This window comes from Podarcis raffonei, chromosome 1 (assembly GCF_027172205.1).
Source record: "Podarcis raffonei isolate rPodRaf1 chromosome 1, rPodRaf1.pri, whole genome shotgun sequence".
NCBI lineage: Eukaryota > Metazoa > Chordata > Lepidosauria > Squamata > Lacertidae > Podarcis > Podarcis raffonei.
Genome location: NC_070602.1, coordinates 110,290,864 through 110,310,555, shown reverse-complemented (window position 1 = coordinate 110,310,555; position 19,692 = coordinate 110,290,864). Strand labels below are relative to the sequence as shown.

The 19,692-nt window shown below is 42.1% G+C and overlaps 1 protein-coding gene across 2 annotated transcripts in view; it reads right to left on the bottom strand.

Moving 5' to 3' along the window:
- CERS6 (ceramide synthase 6) overlaps positions 1 to 19,692 on the bottom strand; it is an 84,648-nt gene that overhangs the window by 7,262 nt on the left and 57,694 nt on the right. For both annotated transcript variants that reach the window (XM_053408869.1, XM_053408880.1), the window contains exons 5-8: positions 8,584 to 8,634; positions 6,622 to 6,714; positions 4,050 to 4,178; positions 2,283 to 2,389 (exon numbers count right to left, since the gene is read on the bottom strand). In XM_053408869.1, coding sequence (XP_053264844.1) covers positions 2,283 to 2,389; positions 4,050 to 4,178; positions 6,622 to 6,714; positions 8,584 to 8,634 — 380 coding nt within the window. The remainder of the gene's footprint in view (positions 1 to 2,282; positions 2,390 to 4,049; positions 4,179 to 6,621; positions 6,715 to 8,583; positions 8,635 to 19,692) is intronic.

Genomic DNA, 19,692 nt, shown 5'->3' with positions numbered 1-19,692 from the left:
CTGTTCGACTTCCAAAACGTTCGTAAACCAAAGCGAGGCTTCCGATTGGCTGCAGGAAGCTCCTTTGGAATAGCACAAGGAAAAAAAGAAAAGAAAACCTGCCTCTACAGGGGGAGGTCATATGTAAACAAGCAGATTTTTGCAATATCTTCCTACCAAACCATTAAAAGAAGGTTTTTTAAAATTCATGCAAATGTTCAAGGATGTGAATCAACTAACACTACCAAAAAGCAGTGGAGGTAACTATTGTACAGATTTCCTGGCTTATTTATTAAATCCATCTTCCTGATACCATTAAACTAGGCCAAAGCCACAGAATTGATAATGATTACATGAAATTTGTGGTCTATTGTTCCATGCTGCTGCTGCAGAGCCAGCTGGTCAGCTGAATGCCCCCCAAACCACCTTTTGTGGCGCTCTGTTCACATGGACCGGATTAGCAATGCAACTATGATGACTTAATCAAAACAGGGTTGTTTCCACCCGATTTTGTTTGTCCTGTAGGGGCTTCTCCAGGAAGAGCGGAAGAGTTAACTGAGGATCCTGCACAAACACTGACAGATGAAGAGCTTGAGGAGCTGGTGAAATCATGCGCAGACAGCGACAGTAAATAAGATGGTGATGTTGAGCACGAGGCAGCAAGCTGGGACCTGTGAAAATATTCCGAACTCTTCCGTGCAATTAAGCACATGAACAATATGATTTAGGTCAGGGAACTGCCATCAGCTCAGAGGCGAAAGGGCAGTTGTGTTATAGGGAACCTCCAAAAATCTTGCGAAGCAGCTCCTCCTCCGGCGAGCAGGAAAACCCCACCTCCAGTGGAGAGGAGGTGGTGGGACCAGTGGATGCTAGGGAGAGCCTCAACGCCGAGGCTGAGCAAACCGGAGAGGAGGGAAGTACCCTTTTGCCAGCGCCCACTCTGCGCAGTAGGTTTCGGTGCAAGGAGGGGAGGAGAAGGCTGGGGGTCACGTGACTGTTATGCTGGGGGGGGCATTACAAGGACTGCCCACTCCCAGATTCTGCTAGCGATTGAGCCGGACATGAACTTACGACGCTCTTCACTGTAAATAGTTTGCACTAAGAATAAAGCCTGGAAAAGGCAGGTTGGAGTCTTGCCTGTTTGCTCTCGAGCAACCACATCAGCACCTGACAATTTATGACTACCATCTCTCCATAAAACATACCCTGGATGACACTATGGGATTACAGACACCTCAGAGAGAGATGTTTGAAGAGGCAACAGTGGCAGGAGTGATCCTGTGAGGAAGTATTGCTGTAGGTGGTAACAATTAGCCCCCAAAGTGGGAGCATGTGATTGGGCTGGCTGGTTGGCAGCATTGATTGATTAGTAGCTCGGAGAGAGGACTCAGGAAAGCGACCCCTCCTCCTTGACAATGCTGGGTTGTTAAAAAAAAAATTATTGGCTTCTTACAGGTTTTCCTTGCATTATGTGTTTATGTGTAGTTCCCAGGAACTGACCCCATGTGTAAATTGCAGGCTTATTGTACTTGAACTTTATTTATGGTGCACAACACGAAACGCACAGTTTAGTTGTCTACAGACTCAGATCACATTATATCATATTCCGTGGGTTCCACTATGAGATAAGCTGATTCTTTAGTGGTCCTGCCAAACTAATTCAGTATGAGTAGCAGCAGTACATAAGAAAAGCAACCATAGCCCTTGAGAACGACAGGCAAGAGGCCCTAGAGCAGCAGTTCCCCAACTCATTTGGCCTAACACTCCCTTTTTTTGGGGGGGGGGGAGATACTCAGTGCCCTCCCTGAAATCCACCTTCTTTAAGTGAACAAGCAGAAGGATGTAGTCACAAATTTGCATTCTTTTATGCATCTATGTTTCTACCTATGCCCCACAACACAGTAAAAGAAAGATGCTGTTGTAAATAGGCAGGCAAACTGTGACCCAGTTTCCAAGCCTGGGTGAAGCCAAAAAGGGTTTACCCAAGCCTGGGAAAGTGGGATCCAAGGGAGACCCAACAACGCCTGACCTGCCAGTAAGTATCATTCCACAACAGATGAAACATGTGCAAATGGCTTCCCAAAATTTTCTTATCTTCTTTCTTTATGCTTCCACTGCCCCCTTACTTTTATCCAACGAGCCCCATTGCCCCTGAGGCTACTACCGCCTCCCCCTTGATCGTTCCAGCGTCCCCCAGGGGGCGACATCGGCCACCTTGGGAAATGCTGCCCTAGAGGCAGGATGTGCTCTATCTACCAGACTTAAAACCCCTGTAGTTCCATGGAAGCAGCAGATTTACTCACCATAAAGGATACAATCCAAGCCTTGTAATCATGAAAATGACAGCAAACGAGATGAAGAGGAAATCACACAACTTTTGACACTTGCAGTAGTTTGCCATTTTGGCTGCCTATAACGAGGAAGGAACACGGGTTATCTCCTTAATAAAGTTACGTCTAAAATAATTATTGCACACAGTACCGGACAATTAATATTCAAATGATGCATAGCATATCAGTGTGAACTCTTTAGTGTCCTTACCTCTTCTACTGACGATGCTTCACACAGCGGCCTCATTTGCATATCACACTAAGCCAAACCATGGCTTAGTGTAATCACACAATTGTGCAGGTTCTGGGAGAGGAGATTATGGCTGCCTCGTTCTCCCTGGTTGTTTTGTTGAGCCAAGTCATTGCTTGGCTTCATGAGTCACCCAGACACAGGCTTGCAGTTTAGCTCTCTCCAGACCAACCAAAAGTGGTAATCATGGCTTACTACTCATGGTCTCAGTACAGGAGAGTTAAAAGGACCCCCCAAAAGCCAACATTTTAGCCTTCTTTTCTGTGTGTTTTTTAAAAATAAAAATCAGAAAAACCTAGGGCAAATAAAAATTCAAACAATACTAAAAGCAGCAATAAAAAAAGACAGGCGTTAAGGGTGAAATTCTATATACATTTACATTGGAATAAATTCCATCAAGCAATATGAGATCACCTTCTTACCAAACATGGCATGAATAGGACTGTGCTGCAGAACACAGCAGAAACAGATTTTTGAGAGCTCACATTAAAAGCGATTAGGTATTCCATAGACTTGCCTGTCACATCTCATGTGTACAGGGGACAGAAAGCAAGAGCTCTGCAGCTCACCTTAAGTGCCATGCAGGCTCATGTGGGAACAGGCAGTTCTGGAGGTAGCCTGGCCCCAAGTCCTTAAGGGCTCTGAACGCTAAAACCAGCACTTTAAATTGATCCCAGAAACAAACAGGCAACAATGAAGATGAGGAACATGGCTAGACTAATAAGCTCCAATCTTTGGACCCTAGTCTGGCTGCCACATTTTGGACTAACTAGGACAAGAATAACGGAGGGCAGTTGTGTTTTCAAGAGAGGAGGCAACAGCAGGTAAATCATTCAAAGCTGATGAAAGGAAGTCTTCACTGCTGCCTGTATACCCAATAATGTCTCTGCACTGCGCACCTGCCCTTTCAGGAGAAATATAAACCTTGTCTGCAACAGGCTTTATATATACACCCAGGTCTCCCAGAATAAAAGTGATGCTAGTTATATAGACCTTTGCTATGATTCAGCAACTACATAGTATGAAAAAGCATTGCCGTAGTCAGTTAAAATGTGGAGATTCTATGGACTCCCAAATCCTATATGGTTTTTTTCAAGAACTCACTGAATAGCCATGTTTGACAAGTACAGCCCAACTGAAAGCATTTTACTCAAAAGAATGTTTCACTGGGCTCACGGTGCTTAAGAAAAGCAGCACTGAGCCACCTCTGAGACAAATTTCAACAGCTAGAAGCTTTCATGGGCTTTAGCAGTGTTTCCAAAATTTGGGTCCCCAGCACCAGCTGTTTTTTAGACTACAATTTCCACCATCCCTGACTGCTGTTCTTGCTAGCTAGGGATGATGGGAGTTGTAGTCCAAAAACAGCTGGAGACCCAAGTCTGGGAAACACTGGGCTGTAGCCTACTACTTTAAAACGTCGTTTGCTCTGGAAGAAATGTTTTGAAGACATGAAGATTTATTATGGCTAAATTTCTCTCTCTTACTCTCACCTCCAGCACGCTGTCCACCACATCATGAAGACACATAGTTAGGACTCCCACTCGGATGAAATTGACTGTGTAGGAGAGGGTTATCAAAATGACTGCTATGATGTGATGGGTAAACATGATGGTAAAGTCCTGAGGTGGAGAGATAAACGGAGTTACAACATTTGTTCACAAATTAATTTGGCTTTTCAAACATTTATTCTTACAGATATATAAAATTAAATAAATACCAGATATACAAACTCTGCACATATATTTTATGAGAGAAGATTAGAATGCAGTCAGGAACTTAGCAGGGGCACAGGAAACGGCCTTGTGCTGAGTTAGGCCATTAATCCATCTATCTTACTATTGTCTGCAAAGAATGGCAGTCGCTCTCTGGGGTTTTAGGCTGAAATTCATACAGTACCTTCTGAGTCCTGATGCTCTACAGTTTAGTTTTTTTGATTGAAATATTTACAGACTGTAGCGCACAATAGTAAAAAAACAAATGAGAACAGTTTTCCGAACAGAGATTTGACAGTGCCCACAATTTTTTTTTAGCATCCTACCAAAGGTGCACAAGGTTGGAGCCTGTCTTACTTCAAAGGGGGAGTAAAATACAGCCCATTCTAGCGTCAGGCCCATTGTGATATTGCAATATTTCCATGCTTTTTTCTATGTAAGCTGATGTTTGTGCAAGTTCGAAGAATTATGACAGAGCCTGAAGTTGTAAAAGGATCAAAGTAGTTTAATACCACACCAACACCCCCAAATTCTTTATTTGCTCGTAACTTGAAGTAGCAAGGCAGAGCTTAGCAGCAGCAGAAGGACATCTGTTTCTAGGACTTCCCTTGTGATGTATATGATCACAGCATTTTCAAGTATAGTAACATCTAGAAACTGCCAGGGCCTTTGCTAAAACTACATGACTGCATTTCACACGAATCCAACACATTCCTTCCCTCTCAAAAATGCAAATAAACCATTTAATTGAGGTAGCCATTTTCTAAAATCCTTTAAACTGACCTCAAAACAGCATCTCTCCCTCTCAAAATACCATCTGTCATCTGACCAAAACTCAGCAAACACATACATAAATTTGACTGATGTTAAAGTAATGACATTCTGGGGCAGCTATAAGCTTCTTAGGAGACCACACTCCCCACATGACTGTTTCTGTCTTCCATAAATACAATGTAGGAATGTGTAAAACAAAACAACCGCTGCCCCCCCAACTCTTGCGCATACATCAAAACGCAAAGTGTGCCACTGTGAACTGGTGAAAAAAGTTCATCTACCCAGTCACATTATTTTCACAGAATGCTGAGCTGATAATACATGCTGGACTGCAGATATTGCTCATTAATCTTCAGTCAGGCAGGGATAATCTACTGGAATTTATACCCCACCAATAACTGAAAGAGGCTTTTGAACATCAGCAGTCAGTTCTATTGGAAGGTATTTTCCCCTCAGGAAATTGCTATTAGGGCAAAGAGCAGGGTAAGCACATCTCTGTGGTAGATTTCACTCTCATTCTAGGATCACACCATTGCCGGACATGATCCAACACATCTTTCCCCTCTACAAAGAATATTCTTTCTCGCTACCAAATTGGCCCAGAAGGCCAAGAAGCTGGATCTCCTGCGAAAAAGACTTCTGTTTGCACAATGGATCTTCCTCCCTCTTCTCTCTGCATGCCCTCTATGCTCCCCCAAAGTGGCTACTGGAAGGTTGGCAGAAACCCCTAAAACAGCACATCATGGGAGAAGCAGGGGGATGGCATGATCAGAACAGTGTGATGTTGAATCCCTCTCCGTATGTTCTGGTACAGAATTCTTCCAAAGCTTTTTGGAGAGGCTGGAGTTTGCTAGCAGATTGTAGTTTTCTAGTAAACTGTAGTTTCTGTAATCACCGTATGTTTGCGGAATGATCTAATAAATTGTCTTAAATGCTTTGACTGCTCAGAGCATTTATGTGACTGAGCAGAAGCCAACCCAAATTATTTGAATTAACTACATTCATTCGATAATTGAGTTAATAAAATGGATGATGAAAATGCTTATTCTTCTGCTTTCCAGATGTGCATCCACCATCTCTAAGCACCAGTGACGTTTGTTTATTCAAAAACATTTTCAGTTGATGGGACTCGTTAGTTGAATCCCACGGCCCCTCCAGACGGAGCTTGGAGTCTGGTGAGTGCTGCTGGTTTTGTAAAGGGTTTCCAGGGTTTAGAGGGTGTTTACAGGCTTTTGCAACGCAGTTTCAAATGTACACAATGTCACTTAAATGTGTGGTGCCTTTGAAAAGTAGCCCCCACATACATGGGGAGCTGCCTGTATGAACAGTGGCCAATATTGCCACACAGCACTGGAGATGTTAAAAACCATTTCAAGCTGGTTTGGAAATGTCAGCAAATGTTGCTGCCCCAAAATGCAGTTGTTATCCACCGCTGCCATCACTGCATTTAACTTTGACAGGAGTTCACAGCTAGAAACAGGTTGTTCCTAATTCAGTGTACAAGCGTTCACCAAAGCGTACTTTCACAGCCTTCTTTAAAAACGGTTGCTCCTTAAAACCCACAGATTGCTCTTACCTTTCTTTTGATGTCAATGAACTGAGAAAACATTAAGGACCAATAGTACGACAGCTGAAGTATGTAGTAGTAATGCATTTCAGGCATCAGCGGCTGAAAGAAGGGGATATAAATAAAGAGATTAAAACAGAGAAGTTAAAAACCTTCAGATCCTCACTTGAATGGCAACCTCAGACCACTTATAGAATATTTCCTATCTGGTAAGATTTCTAGCAAGTTCCTCCCCCGCATAAAAAAACTTACGGAGAGAAAAAACACCACCTTACCAACACTTATCCTTTTCTTCCTCTATGCGGCTCACATTGCTTCCTTGTTCTGGCCTGGTTTGCAAACACTAAACCATAGCTGAAATAAACTACTGCGTAATCTGAATGAGCTGCATGCCGGTGCCCATTGATCAAATTGTGAGGGCTTCCCTCCTCCAAGGCTTATGGTGTGTTTTTTCTCCAAACGAACCACAAAAGCCCTGGTTTGAATGACAAAAAGCCAGACTGTAGTTTGCTTCCCACCAGCACAGCAGGAATGAAGGTCCATAATAATAGTAATCGTAATAGTAATAATAATACCCCGCCCCACTCTGGGCGGCTTCCAGCACATATAAAAACATAATAAAACACCAAACATTAAAAACTTCCTGATACAATAATAATTTTTTTATTATTGATAATAATATGAGCACAATTTCAGGAGTTTGCAGTAGTATGCCGCTCGTTCACATTCACCCATAATTTATTTTAACTATGATTTAATGTGACACATGAACCAGGCTAGCATTGACGTATTATGAATAGGATGCAGGGCAAGCCTTTTTGATAAAGGGAAGAGCTGTGACTCTGCCTAATTCTGGAAATTAGGGCCTCCTGTATGCATTCAAATGCTTTGCACAAACCTTTTTGGCTGGAAACTTTTACTTATGTGGCTGGCTGGCACGTGCAACACTTGTCGTTTTCTATTTATGGCACACTGTGGGGAAATGGGTAGGTGAACCTACCTTTCACCAAAGCAGCTGGCCTAGTCAGACTTTGGGTCCTTTCCGACTCTAATTTCAACAGCCATCACCTTAAAACCTCTATATAAATTATTCTCCGCATAATGTGCTAATTAAAGGGATGTATTTGCCTTAGTGCTGACACTGAAGCAGAGTTTTATTTATTTATGATTTGGATAACCCAAATTTGTCCCCTACCAGCTAACGGGGATTTAAATGCTGTGCTGTACAGCAAATGTATTTCACATCACCCTTGCAAATGGATAACGTGCCAACGTCTATGCTCATTACAGTACCTTGAAAACTGTCCAACATTTATTTTTTTAAAATAATAGAAAGCCCCTTCTCCCACCCTGCATGTTCAGATAATTTTTTGTACCCTAAAAGGTTGGGTTCGTTCCAATACCTTTCAGTATGGTTTGCCTTTCAGCCTATAATCTGCTTACACAAGTGGATCCTACAACAAAATGTTGCATTGTGGCATCACCTCTTAACATTAATGCTTCTGTTCAGGGTTCTCTTCAGGCATGTCCTCTTTATGTTGTTGCATTCCACACACAGACACCCCCTCAGTTTGCCAGTTTTCCCCCTCAGTTGAAAAAGTTCAGTGTTTCATAGCTTTATCCTAAAGTCTTGTTAATTAGTGATGCTGGTGAAGTTCTTTAGAACCAGGCTCAGAAACAGGGACTGGAAAAATCTGCCTCCAAGGAAGAGGAAATGATGATGATGATGACAAGTCCTGAATGCCTTTCTAGAGCAGAAGTTGTAGCTGCTCCCACCTGTCTTTGCCCCCCAGCATTCCTCCTTATCTTCCCTCCTCATTGGCAGCGTGTAAGAAGTAGCAGCAATGAGTGGAGAAGAAAAAGAAGAGTGTTTTCCTTCTCCTCCACTTCTCCTTCCCTTCAATCCATCTACCATCCAGATTAACAGCATCATGGTCTATTTTATACTCATTTCCATGCAATACCCATTACCTGATATGGGTATCCAGTCCAGCATAGCCGAGTGTTCCACACCCAGGGACTCTTTAAAGAAGAAAAAAAAGGGGGGGGGGAGAAGCAAACAAGTTTAAATGTTGGGAAATGTTACAGAAATGCAACTAGAGTTGGTGGTAGCTTTACATTTCCCTCCACAAAGAATTTAGACGAGCGTTTTGCACAGCCTCACAATTACTTCCATTGCATTTACAGAAACGAAGTTATTCATATTATTTTGAAACCGATCATTCATGAAAGCTCTCTACAATTAGTAGCATCCTGAAAACAATAATCTGATTCTAATCAAGCTACGGATAAGATACATATTGTCCCATTTTTGCTTCCTAAATGACAATCACTGCATTAGCAAAGAAAAACAAGGGGTGTGCTGCTATCACTTGAGAATATTTTGACACATACTTACTTAACCAAAATTGCAACGATCATTTTAAAATGATTTGTTTTGAGAATGGAAGCACAAATTAAAATGTCAGTAACTGGGAACTCTTCCACAGAAAGTAAAAAATGGCTAGCTAGGTAGACATTTGAAAAGCCAGTAACTGTTTGGGCTCACTGACTAGAACCTTGGAAGTCAAATGGAATCCATTCCGGAAGTCCGTTCGACTTCCAAAATGTTCGGAAACCAAAGCGCGGATTCTAATTGGCTGCAGGAAGCTCCTGCAGCCAATCAGAAGCCGCGAAAGCCCCAACGGACATTCGGCTTCCAAAAATAGTTCACAAACCAGAACAGTCACTTCTGGGTTTACTGCGTTCAGGAGCCAAAACATGCGAGAACTAAACTGTTCGAAAACCAAAGTTCTAAACAAAATGAAACAAAATGGTGCACGTTCTTAGTCTACACTGGATTTCTCAGGATACACCTTAAACAAAGGCAGGGACGAGGAGTGTCTCATGTGTAGATAAAGTCTCTGCAGATCAAACACTGCATCTACAAAATATTTGCCACCTAACATTTACGGATTTCCGGGAAGCTGCTTTACATATTCAGCAGCCAAATAACAAGTGAAGGGAAATTAAGTGTTGCCTACAGGTGTGCACATATCCACCCTAATAGAATATTTATGGAAATGCAGGAATGCTGCGAACACCAGAATCACCTTGTAACAAAGAAATCTTTATCAAGCTGTTGACCAACTGTAGTTTTCAATAAACTTGAGAAAACTTAAGGATCTCTTTAGAACGAAACCCAAGGCAGATGTGGAGGAAAAACCACAGGCATACGGTTGAAAGACTGCACATGCAATAGCCTTAGAAACGAAGTGAGAAGGGACATATGATAGGAGGCAGAAAAAAGGTAAAGGTAACTCTTAAAAAAAAAAAGATATGAGAAAGATGAAAAAGCTTGCATGCAGAAGAAAGAGACCTGAAGGAAACTGAGCTAAAATGAGAAACTAAAAGAGCAAGCTCATTTGGGCTCTGCACAAAGTACATGAAACAGGAAGTAGGAAAGCAAGGCGTGTTAAAGAAACAGAAGAAAGCTCATAGCAAGCAAAACAGAAGAAAGCTCAATCTATAGCAAGCACTACCAGCTTTTGAGAGAAATAACCCCAGAAGGAAGAGAAGTGAACAGATTCATAGCAGAGAGAAGCCAGTAAAGCCAAATAACTATTTCTCCTAAGATACACTGCACCTGCACATGAAAAATAATTAACAAATATTATTATGCACGGAACCAAAACAAAACTACAGGCTCCAGTCTCTTGAGTGGCAAAAAGAGATGCAGCCCATCCAATCAAGGACATAGCTGAGGGGGAGTTTTTCAGGGATGGGATACACTGCTCAAGTGAACCGTATCCTGAAAGGCATGTCTGTCCAGAGGAAAAACAATGCTTGTACAGTCGTACTTGGAAGTCAAACGGAATCCGTTCCAGAAGTCCGTTCAACTTCCAAACGTTCGAAAACCAAATTGCGGCTTCTGATTGGCTGCAGGAAGCTCCTGCAGCCAATCGGAGGCCGCAGAAGCCCCGTTGGACGTTTGGGTTCCAAAAGAATATTCACAAACCAGAACAATCACTTCTAGGGTGCAGCATTCGGGAGCCAAAACATACGAGGGCGTTCAACAACCAAAGTATGACTGTACCTTATTTAGCAGAGCATACAAGTATGAAGGGTGGGACGCGGGTGGCACTGTGGGTTAAACCACAGAGCCTAGGGCTTGCCGATCAGAAGGTCAGTGGTTTGAATCCCTGGGACGGGGTGAGCTCCCGTTGCTCGGTCCCTGCTCCTGCCAACCTAGCAGTTCGAAAGCACGTCAAAGAGCAAGTAGATAAATAGGAACCGCTCCAGCGGGAAGGTAAACGGCGCTTCCATGCGCTGCTCTGGTTCGCCAGAAGCGGCTTAGTCATGCTGGCCACATGACCCGGAAGCTGTACGCTCCCCCGGCTAATAAAGCAAGATGAGCACCGCAACCCCAGAGTCGTCTGCGACTGGATCTAATGGTCAGGGGTCCCTTAACCTTTACCTTTACAAGGATGAAGGCAGCCTATCCAGCCTGTCTACACAAAACACCTCAGTTTAATGCCATTGCAGTAGATCAGGGGTCGCAACCTAAGGCCCATAGCCAACAAGTGGCCCATGGGGGTCATTTTCCCGGCCCACAAGCCACCCACTCGGTGAGTCCCCATGCACTACACTAAACCGGCACAGCGCGGCATGGGGACTCGCTTCTGCGCCACCGGAAATTGTGTCTGCGCAAACACTGAAAATCGCAGGTGTGCGCGCTCATGCGCACCTGCAATCCGGCCCACATAGGGGGCTCTGCTGCAGTAAACCAGCCCAGGCAAGGTAAGCTTTGCTGACCCCTGACAAGATCTTGGTTGGATAGATTATAGTCATCTACAAAGAAGCCATTTTATTCTCTCAAACTTTCTCTTATGCCAATGTCTGCCAAGAATCCTGGTGCACGTCTATTCCCTCTTGATTACAGATTTGTGTGTTTTTTAAAAGCAACCCTCCTAAACATTCTCCTGCATTTGAAAGTATGGTGAAGAATTTTTCAATGTACCAATAATGGGGAAAGTGTGTACATTACCCAGCTGCCAAGGAACATTTTGCATCCATTGTCTTGTCTCATTATTTTTAGGAAGAGGGGTTAATTAAGCTCAAGCGTCTAGAAGCCCCAGAACATTAATAGCTACATATATAGCTCAAAGTAATTCTTTTATCTAGTGTGTGCCAAATAAAGGTCAGGTTTAATTGTGTGTGTGTGTGTGTGTGTGTGTGTGTGTGTGTGGCAAAACTGCTTAAAATTCCACCCCTCATTTTGCATTCAACACCTTTTGCAGAAAGGCAACAAAGATCTGGGGTTACTCCAGCTACGGCATTACTCTCTATTTTTCAGCGCTGTTATTTTTACCAAGGTTATTTGTATGTTTGATAAGGCGGAATACATAAACCATGTGCATAAAAGGGTTGATCCAACCTCTTGGTCTCTTGACATTTTCAAAATGAAAATAATTTTATTCAAGTGGAGCTGCTAAAAATTAGCATGAAAAGCCCACACCACATCCAAATCAATTTCAGCTTTCTTTTCAGCTTCCCTAAGTGGTGGCTGGACACTGGAATGACAGGATAAAAATTATTTATATGAAGAAATAGTGTTAAATGCCTGACACTTCGTTCCAATTTACTGGACCCATTCAGGTGCAGGAGCTGTAAGGCATGAAAAGACTTGCCCTTTGATGTTAGTGGCAGCTCTGCATGGGCATTCCATTCCACTATATTTTTTTCACCAGTACTCTTCTAGCAAATGTATACATTCTAGAAAGAAGAAGAAATTCTAAAATATCAATCACAAGGTGGTTCAAATGTACAGTGGTACCTTGGGTTACAGACATTTCAGGTTACATGCGCTTCAGGGTACAGACTCCGCTAACCCAGAAATAGTACCTCAGGTTAAGAACTTTGCTTCAGGATGAGAACAGAAATCACGAGGTGGCGGCGCAGCGGCAGCAGGAGGCCCCATTAGTTAAAGTGGTGCTTCAGGTTATGGACAGTTCCAGGTTAAGAACGGACCTCCGGAACGAATTAAGTTCTTAACCCAAGGTACCACTGTACTACTTTAGACTGCATGCTTGAAAAGAGGGGTGTAACCAGTCCTTGACAAATTCCTGAAGTTTTGAAACCCAACCAGAACACCAGTTTGCTAGAGGATCAGAGGCTTCACATTTCTACCATCCAAATGAAACCGCAAATCAAAAGATACAGCCATTGAAAAGTGTATACATGCAGTATTGCCCCAATGTCTTTTTAAAAAGAAAAAGAAAAAATGTTGCTGAATTAAATTTATATTTTGCCCTTAATCTGAAGATCACGGGGCGGTGTACAACACAAAAACACAAATGCATAACATAGTAAAAAACATACAACAATCCTACTCCCTACATGGGATGAGAAGGGAACAAGTACAAGGGTAGTTTTACACTTTATACGGCCAATATATTTCCTGTGTGTACAGTGGTACCTCGGGTTACATACGCTTCAGGTTACATACGCTTCAGGTTACAGACTCCGCTAACCCAGAAATAATACCTCGGGTTAAGAACTTTGGTTCAGGATGAGAACAGAAATCGTGCTCTGGCGGCGCGGCGGCAGCAGGAGGCCCCATTAGCTAAAGTGGTGCTTCAGGTTAAGAACAGTTTCAGGTTAAGAACGGACCTCCGGAACGAATTAAGTACTTAACCAGAGGTACCACTGTACATTGTATTTTTAGTGACTCAGCTCAGCCACTTATTGTTATACTATGCAGGATGCCCGTACAGTTAAGCCACTAGAAAGGTCAAACTTCCTAAGAAAATCTGAACATTCCAAACCTTAATAAAATCCACAATAAAGGATTTTGAATTTTATGACCCACTGCAGGTTACAGAAACAGTCAGGTTGGTGCTATATCAGTGGTTTAACAAGATATACACTTTAAAATTCCAGAACTTTTAATTCTGATAACCAGTCTCCTGCAAGTCTTGTTTTAAAGCTGCAGGGGGCAATCTTCTGCATGTTTGACCAAAAGTCAAACTAGCAGAGTAGCTAGTCAGGTTTATCAGAACACCAACATTTTCAGATTGCCATGTTCCACTTGTAAATTCAAAAGAACATTAGTAATCCATTTTGAAACAATGAACCAGCTATAAAAGGCAAACCTAAGAATGATTCATCATTATTCGCCTCCTCCTTCTACTTCCTGAAACCTCAATATAAAATGCAATCGCTCCAACATCCTTCTGCCCCCTCCAGCGACAAAGATTGCCCCTCCATGGCATCACAGGCTATCATTACTAACACACACACACACACACACACACACACACATATATATGGAAAGCAGAGGGTCAGTGTGCCCCTCACTGTCCCTCCTCACACACACATTGTCCTGAGCTGTTGGGTTCCCCCAATCTGCAGAGGAAGAGGACTGTGTCTGAAAAACCTAGAGAGAGTGTGGGTGCACGGATGCTAAGTTGTATGCAAGCATAATATGAATGTTTACTGCTTATATGGCATGGAAGTTAAGTCCAAGAGCCTTAACCCATAGTTCCCAATTTTTTGAGTCAATTTGTAGTTCTATTAACTCCGATTATATTTTTAAAACATCTTTGAATTTCCATCATGTACTACAAGCATATCTTTCTCAAGTTCGTACTTTCTATCAGCAAGCCCATATATGTTAGAAAGTTTCCCTTATGCTAATCAGAGGATTATATATGCATTCCACTGGCGCATTTAAACAAGTATTCTTGATTACAAGAACTTCAAGTGGTTTCCTTCCTTCAGCCCATTCCAATTGCCAGACACCTGCATCTCGTTGACATATGTCAAATTGCTGTGGGGGCACACGTGGTCCCCATAATGCAGCAGTCCAAAGCTTACCCAATTTAGGAGCTTGTAATCTGTATATATTTTGGATTAAGGTTTTAAATGCACTCCTTACTTACCGTATTTTTGCTCTATAAGACACACTTTTTCCCTCCTAAAAAGTAAGAGGAAATGTGTGTGCGTCTTATGGAGCGAATGCAGGCTGCGTGGCTATCCCAGAGGCCAGAACAGCAAGAGGGATCACTGCGCAGCGATCCCTCTTGCTGTTCTGGCTTCTGGGATTCAGAACATTTTTTTTCTTGTTTTCTTCTTCCAAAAACTAGGTGCGTCTTATGGTCTGGTGCGTCTTATAGAGCAAAAAATACAGACTTTTCCCAACACGGTTCTATAGCTGTCTTCCCAGAAACGTGCATCTGACTAATTTTGACAAGGAAATGATTTCCATCCCATTTATTCAGGAGGAACTGCAGGCATGGCTAAACTTGGCCCTCCAGATGTTTTGGGACTACAACTCCCATCATCCCTAGCTAACAGGACCAGTGGTGGGAACTGTAGTCCATGCAGGCATGGCTAAACTTGGCCCTCCAGATGTTTTGGGACTACAACTCCCATCATCCCTAGCTAACAGGACCAGTGGTGGGAACTGTAGTCCCAAAACAGCTGGAGGGCCAAGTTTGGCCATGCCTGTCCTAGAGCATACAACTGAAGCAGGATTTTGAAAATCCCTATTGACATTTCCCTTCCTTTTGGCAAGGCACACTCGGCTTCACTCTGCCATGTTCCAGCAGTATCCGGTGTCACTACACTATTGCACAGAGGCAAGTGAAAGGAAGGCATACTGAAGCATTCAGCAAAGGCAAAGGATGTGATGTTTTGGAAAGGGTCTCTACCCAAACTCTGCTTCAAGCTGCATTGAGAGTTGCACTATAGCACTGCTAGGGCTGGATCTCTGGGCCCCCAAATCCCACCAAAGGACCACCCGGAGAGTGGCAGATGAAGGGAGCAGCAGCAAACAGACCCCACATCAGGCACATTTAATACAGACAGGACAAAAACGGAGGGTGATAAATCAGGACTGTGCCTCAGAAAGGGGAGAGTTAATGGGTAACAGACACAGCACGTGACATTCCTATTACGCACACTGCTCAAACCCAATGCTTGCAAAAACATTCTTTTCATATTAGTCTGTCTCTCACTCTGTGCAAAGGATTGAAATATTAATAACTTTGAGGCTCAAGTCCCCCATGTCAGCAGCCTAGACATTCTGCTGCAACCAAAAACTAGGACAATCTATCAACAAGAATGTGCAAGAATAGACAGTCTGGTAACACAGCCAAATATAGCAAAATATGAAATCATGCTCTGCTTCGGTAAGCTGAAAAGGAATGTGTTCTACAATACCCGTTTGACTATTATATGCCATGTGAAAGTCCGAATCCTTATGTGGAATACTGGCAGAAATTATCTGATAAGACATTCTGAATAATGAAATTACACATAAATTTACGCAAACTTAATTTATGCTGGAATGAAGGAGCTGGTTATGGGAAGTAAACAATTGCTCAACAGCTAGGGAATGAGATGTCAGGGAAGGGGAGATGGACTGCATGAAACAAGAAGCAACAAGTACAAGATGGGAAAGAACTGGTTTGCCAGTGACAACTAACATCGATTGCACCAATGTCTTCTTCACTAACAATGCAATACAGAATTCAGCTGGAATTGTAAGGTTAACTTGAGTCAATATGAATACCATCATCGACAGGCAGGTGTTTTGAGATCACAGTGCAATGTATGATTATATAAAAGCAATGCCAAGTTGACAAGTCACTCAGTGAAAAGTTAACAGTAGCTATCTAGTAAGTCATTTTCCTTGCCAGTTATATGCAAGAGGAACATACAATTCCATTAAAACAAACTTTAAATGAGTGTTTCACCTCCTCTCCCTCTCCCTGATCATTCTCTTTTCAAAATCAAGTTGTGCATTTTATTTTGCTACAATCTATTGATTTTTTTTTTTTACTGATTTTATGTTTCCTTTCCCAGGGTATAATTCAGTGCTTCTGACCCATGTGTATCATGTTTTGCTATCTTAAAACAGAATGTGGTTAATTTATTTTGAAAAACCTGTATCTTGGAAGAGATCTAATTAGGATTTTATTATTTATAATAGATGTATTAAATTAATATCCCACCATTCTTCCCAAGGAAGTCCAGGATGGCAGTTTTACAGTACCTGAAGCCCTAATGTTCAGACAAATGCCAACACCTCTGAAGTTTCCAGGAGGACACAGGAAAAGCAGCTCAGGGTAATGGAATCCACAAGAACTCTCAGGTATCAATGACTTACTGGACAAACTGGGTGAATTTAGAGGTGGTTCTCTTTCCTTGCAATCAGGATCTATATAATCTTCCAGGTAAAAGCTCCTCTCAGAATGCACTATTTTGTTTGGAACTGGGAAGAGCACATAAATCAGCTCAAAATGTTTAGGATACCAATTTCCAAATAAATAGTTTCCAAATGGCAGTACCTATGGCTCCCTCGCTTCCTTTATAACTATTTTAGCTTCCCTCCTCTAAAGTCTTCCACTTTAATAGTTGCTTGTAATTTTCAGTCATTCTTACATTACAGCACAAGAACATAACCTACAAGGTTATCTTTCATCGGTTTGTGGGTATTTACCTCCTTACAGATTTTCAATATAAATCTTGAATTAGGTGGTTCACAATTTTTGCAATTAAAATAAACCAAATTATAGATTTTGACCAAAGAGCAAAACCTGTGTGTGTACTTCATCTGCTTAATTGACAACCGCAGCCTCAGCATCCATTGACGTCAGTGGGGTATATGGGTCCTAGCTGTGCATAGGATGCAGCCTTAGGTTCCAATGCCTCTAAGTGCTCTGCTGGCAGAAGTCCCACTCAGCACAAAGGCTTTATCACTATATAGGAATGCCTTTTCCAAAGCTCTGAATGAACAAACATTTGCTAGAATTTTAGGAACACGCAGTGTGGGTCTGCTTCGATCTACTTTTGCAAGGTGATTTCTCTGGGACTGAGGCCAATGGTTGCTGTTTGTTTGTTTTAAGCACAATAATATGACATGCAAGTAAAACTTGAATAGTTACTAGCAGGCACAGAAATAAGTTGCTCCAAAGCTGGTTTCAACGACCTTTTGGAAATGCATTTGTAATAATTTTTAAAAGACTCCAAGGGTTTTCTGCTGGTTCCCTCACTGCGAGAAGCAAAGTTACACTGAACCAGGCAGAAGGCCTTCTGGGTATAGGCACCCTCCCTGTGGAATGCCCTCCCTTCACATGTCAAGTAGATAAAGAACTACATTACTTTAGAAGACATCTGAAGGCAGTCCTGTATTGGGAAGTTTTTCATGTTTGGTATTTTAATATGTTTTATATAAGCTGCCCAGAGTGGCTGGGGAAACCCAGCCAGATGGACCAGGTATAAATAATAAAATTATTATTAGTATTATTAGCCACAGAAGAGTTTAAAAGGGGGACAGGTATGGAATAGATATCTTAATCACAACCTCTCTTCTCTAAACACAAGTTTAGTGTTCACCCCTCTTCTACCGCAACCTTGGCATTTAGATAAAATCCTGCCCCCCTTTGTTCACATTTGTCCACAGTTCCATATTCTAGACATTCTGCTGTTATAATTTAAATACTACTAGAAAAGTAAGGTCAGTGTGCTAAAAGAAAAATAACGAAATCAGGGAGAAGCACTTCTCAACATGGACTCAACATTTGAGCTTCATTTGAACTTGCCTTTTCCAAAGCAAATTTTTTAGATTCTACCAGTAATAAATCAGAAGTACATGCAGTTTCTACACCACCACATTTCTGCACGTGAGAGACCACATAGCCCCACAAGGGAAGTGAGCATTTATAGTTTTGAAATTATGAAGGGAAACCATTAGAAATCCATGTCATGTACTTCAAAAGAATTCAACAGTTATATGACAGCTCAAGAAAAACAGCCAAAACCTGGGAAAACAACAGTGTCTTCCATACACTTTACAACATCCTGGAACACCTATACAGGGCCATAATGTTCCAAACTGGCTCTCTCTCTCTAATGCGTCTGTGTTTAAAGACTAGTAAAAGTTTGGATTCTGAGCCTTTCCAATGAGGCTGAATAGCCATGTAAGTATTCACCACAGTGTAGACGGTCAGGCTTCACTGCATCCCTTTTCAGAATTTTTGAACGGGAGGGAGGGAGGGAGGGAGGGAGGAAGGAAGGAAGGAAGGAAGGAAGGAAGGAAGGAAGGAAGGAAGGAAGGATTCAACAAGACTTCTTGGCAAGTCAATTTCAAGCTTTATTTTTTCCTCCAGAGGAAGCAAAAACAATGACAGCTGTTCAAGTTAGTACAACTTTTGCACATGAGAAACTTCTCCCTTGGGGGGGGATATATTCCTTGGCCCCATAGCAGTTTTTAAGTACCACGTGCCTTTGGACCAGAAATATCTGGGTCTCTGTTTTGTTTTAAATAAAACATTTGCCACATGCCGAATGCCACCCTTGTGCCATCACATTTTTCTTCAGGAGGTTTGTGTGTTGGACAGCTCCCTAATTAGTCGAAACCCTGCTCTGATGTTAACTTTTGCCATCCTTTTCTTCAGAGCAAGATTATAATTGGAAACTGGGGAACTGGCTAAAAACTACACACAAATGGGGTGATTTTGAGTGGAGAACCAGTGGAGAAAAAACTTCACACACTACTTGCCTGCTTACTTTTCCATTCCAACTCCCGCTCCATAAACTTTTCCCTCTCACATGGCTTTGAATATCTGGCAGCGTAAACACACATTTTGAACTTTATACTGGGGAAGTAGAAAACAATACGTGTGTGGGGATTTGGCAGGGAAAAAGGGTTCAGCATTCCTCTTTCCCATGTTGCCGTCCAGACATGTCTCTACCCAGAGGAGTGGTTATATTATACATCACTTTTTGGCCTAAATGTCCCCGTCCCTGCAAGTGATAAACAGCATATTAATACAACAAAAATGTATTATGAAATACAATAAATCAAGCAAAATGTAAAACAGCAACTTATAATAATATAGGGGGACAAGACTGTAAATGAAAGGATTAAATTACCAATCGTGTATATCGACCCTTGTAGAAACTACAAACCTGAACAGATGATGAGATACATTTTCTTTCTTTCTTTTTTTAAATGTATACAAACACTTGCTTTTTCTTATGGGAAAGAGGGGCCACTGGGGTTTAGTCACACATATTTGCATGTAGTGCACA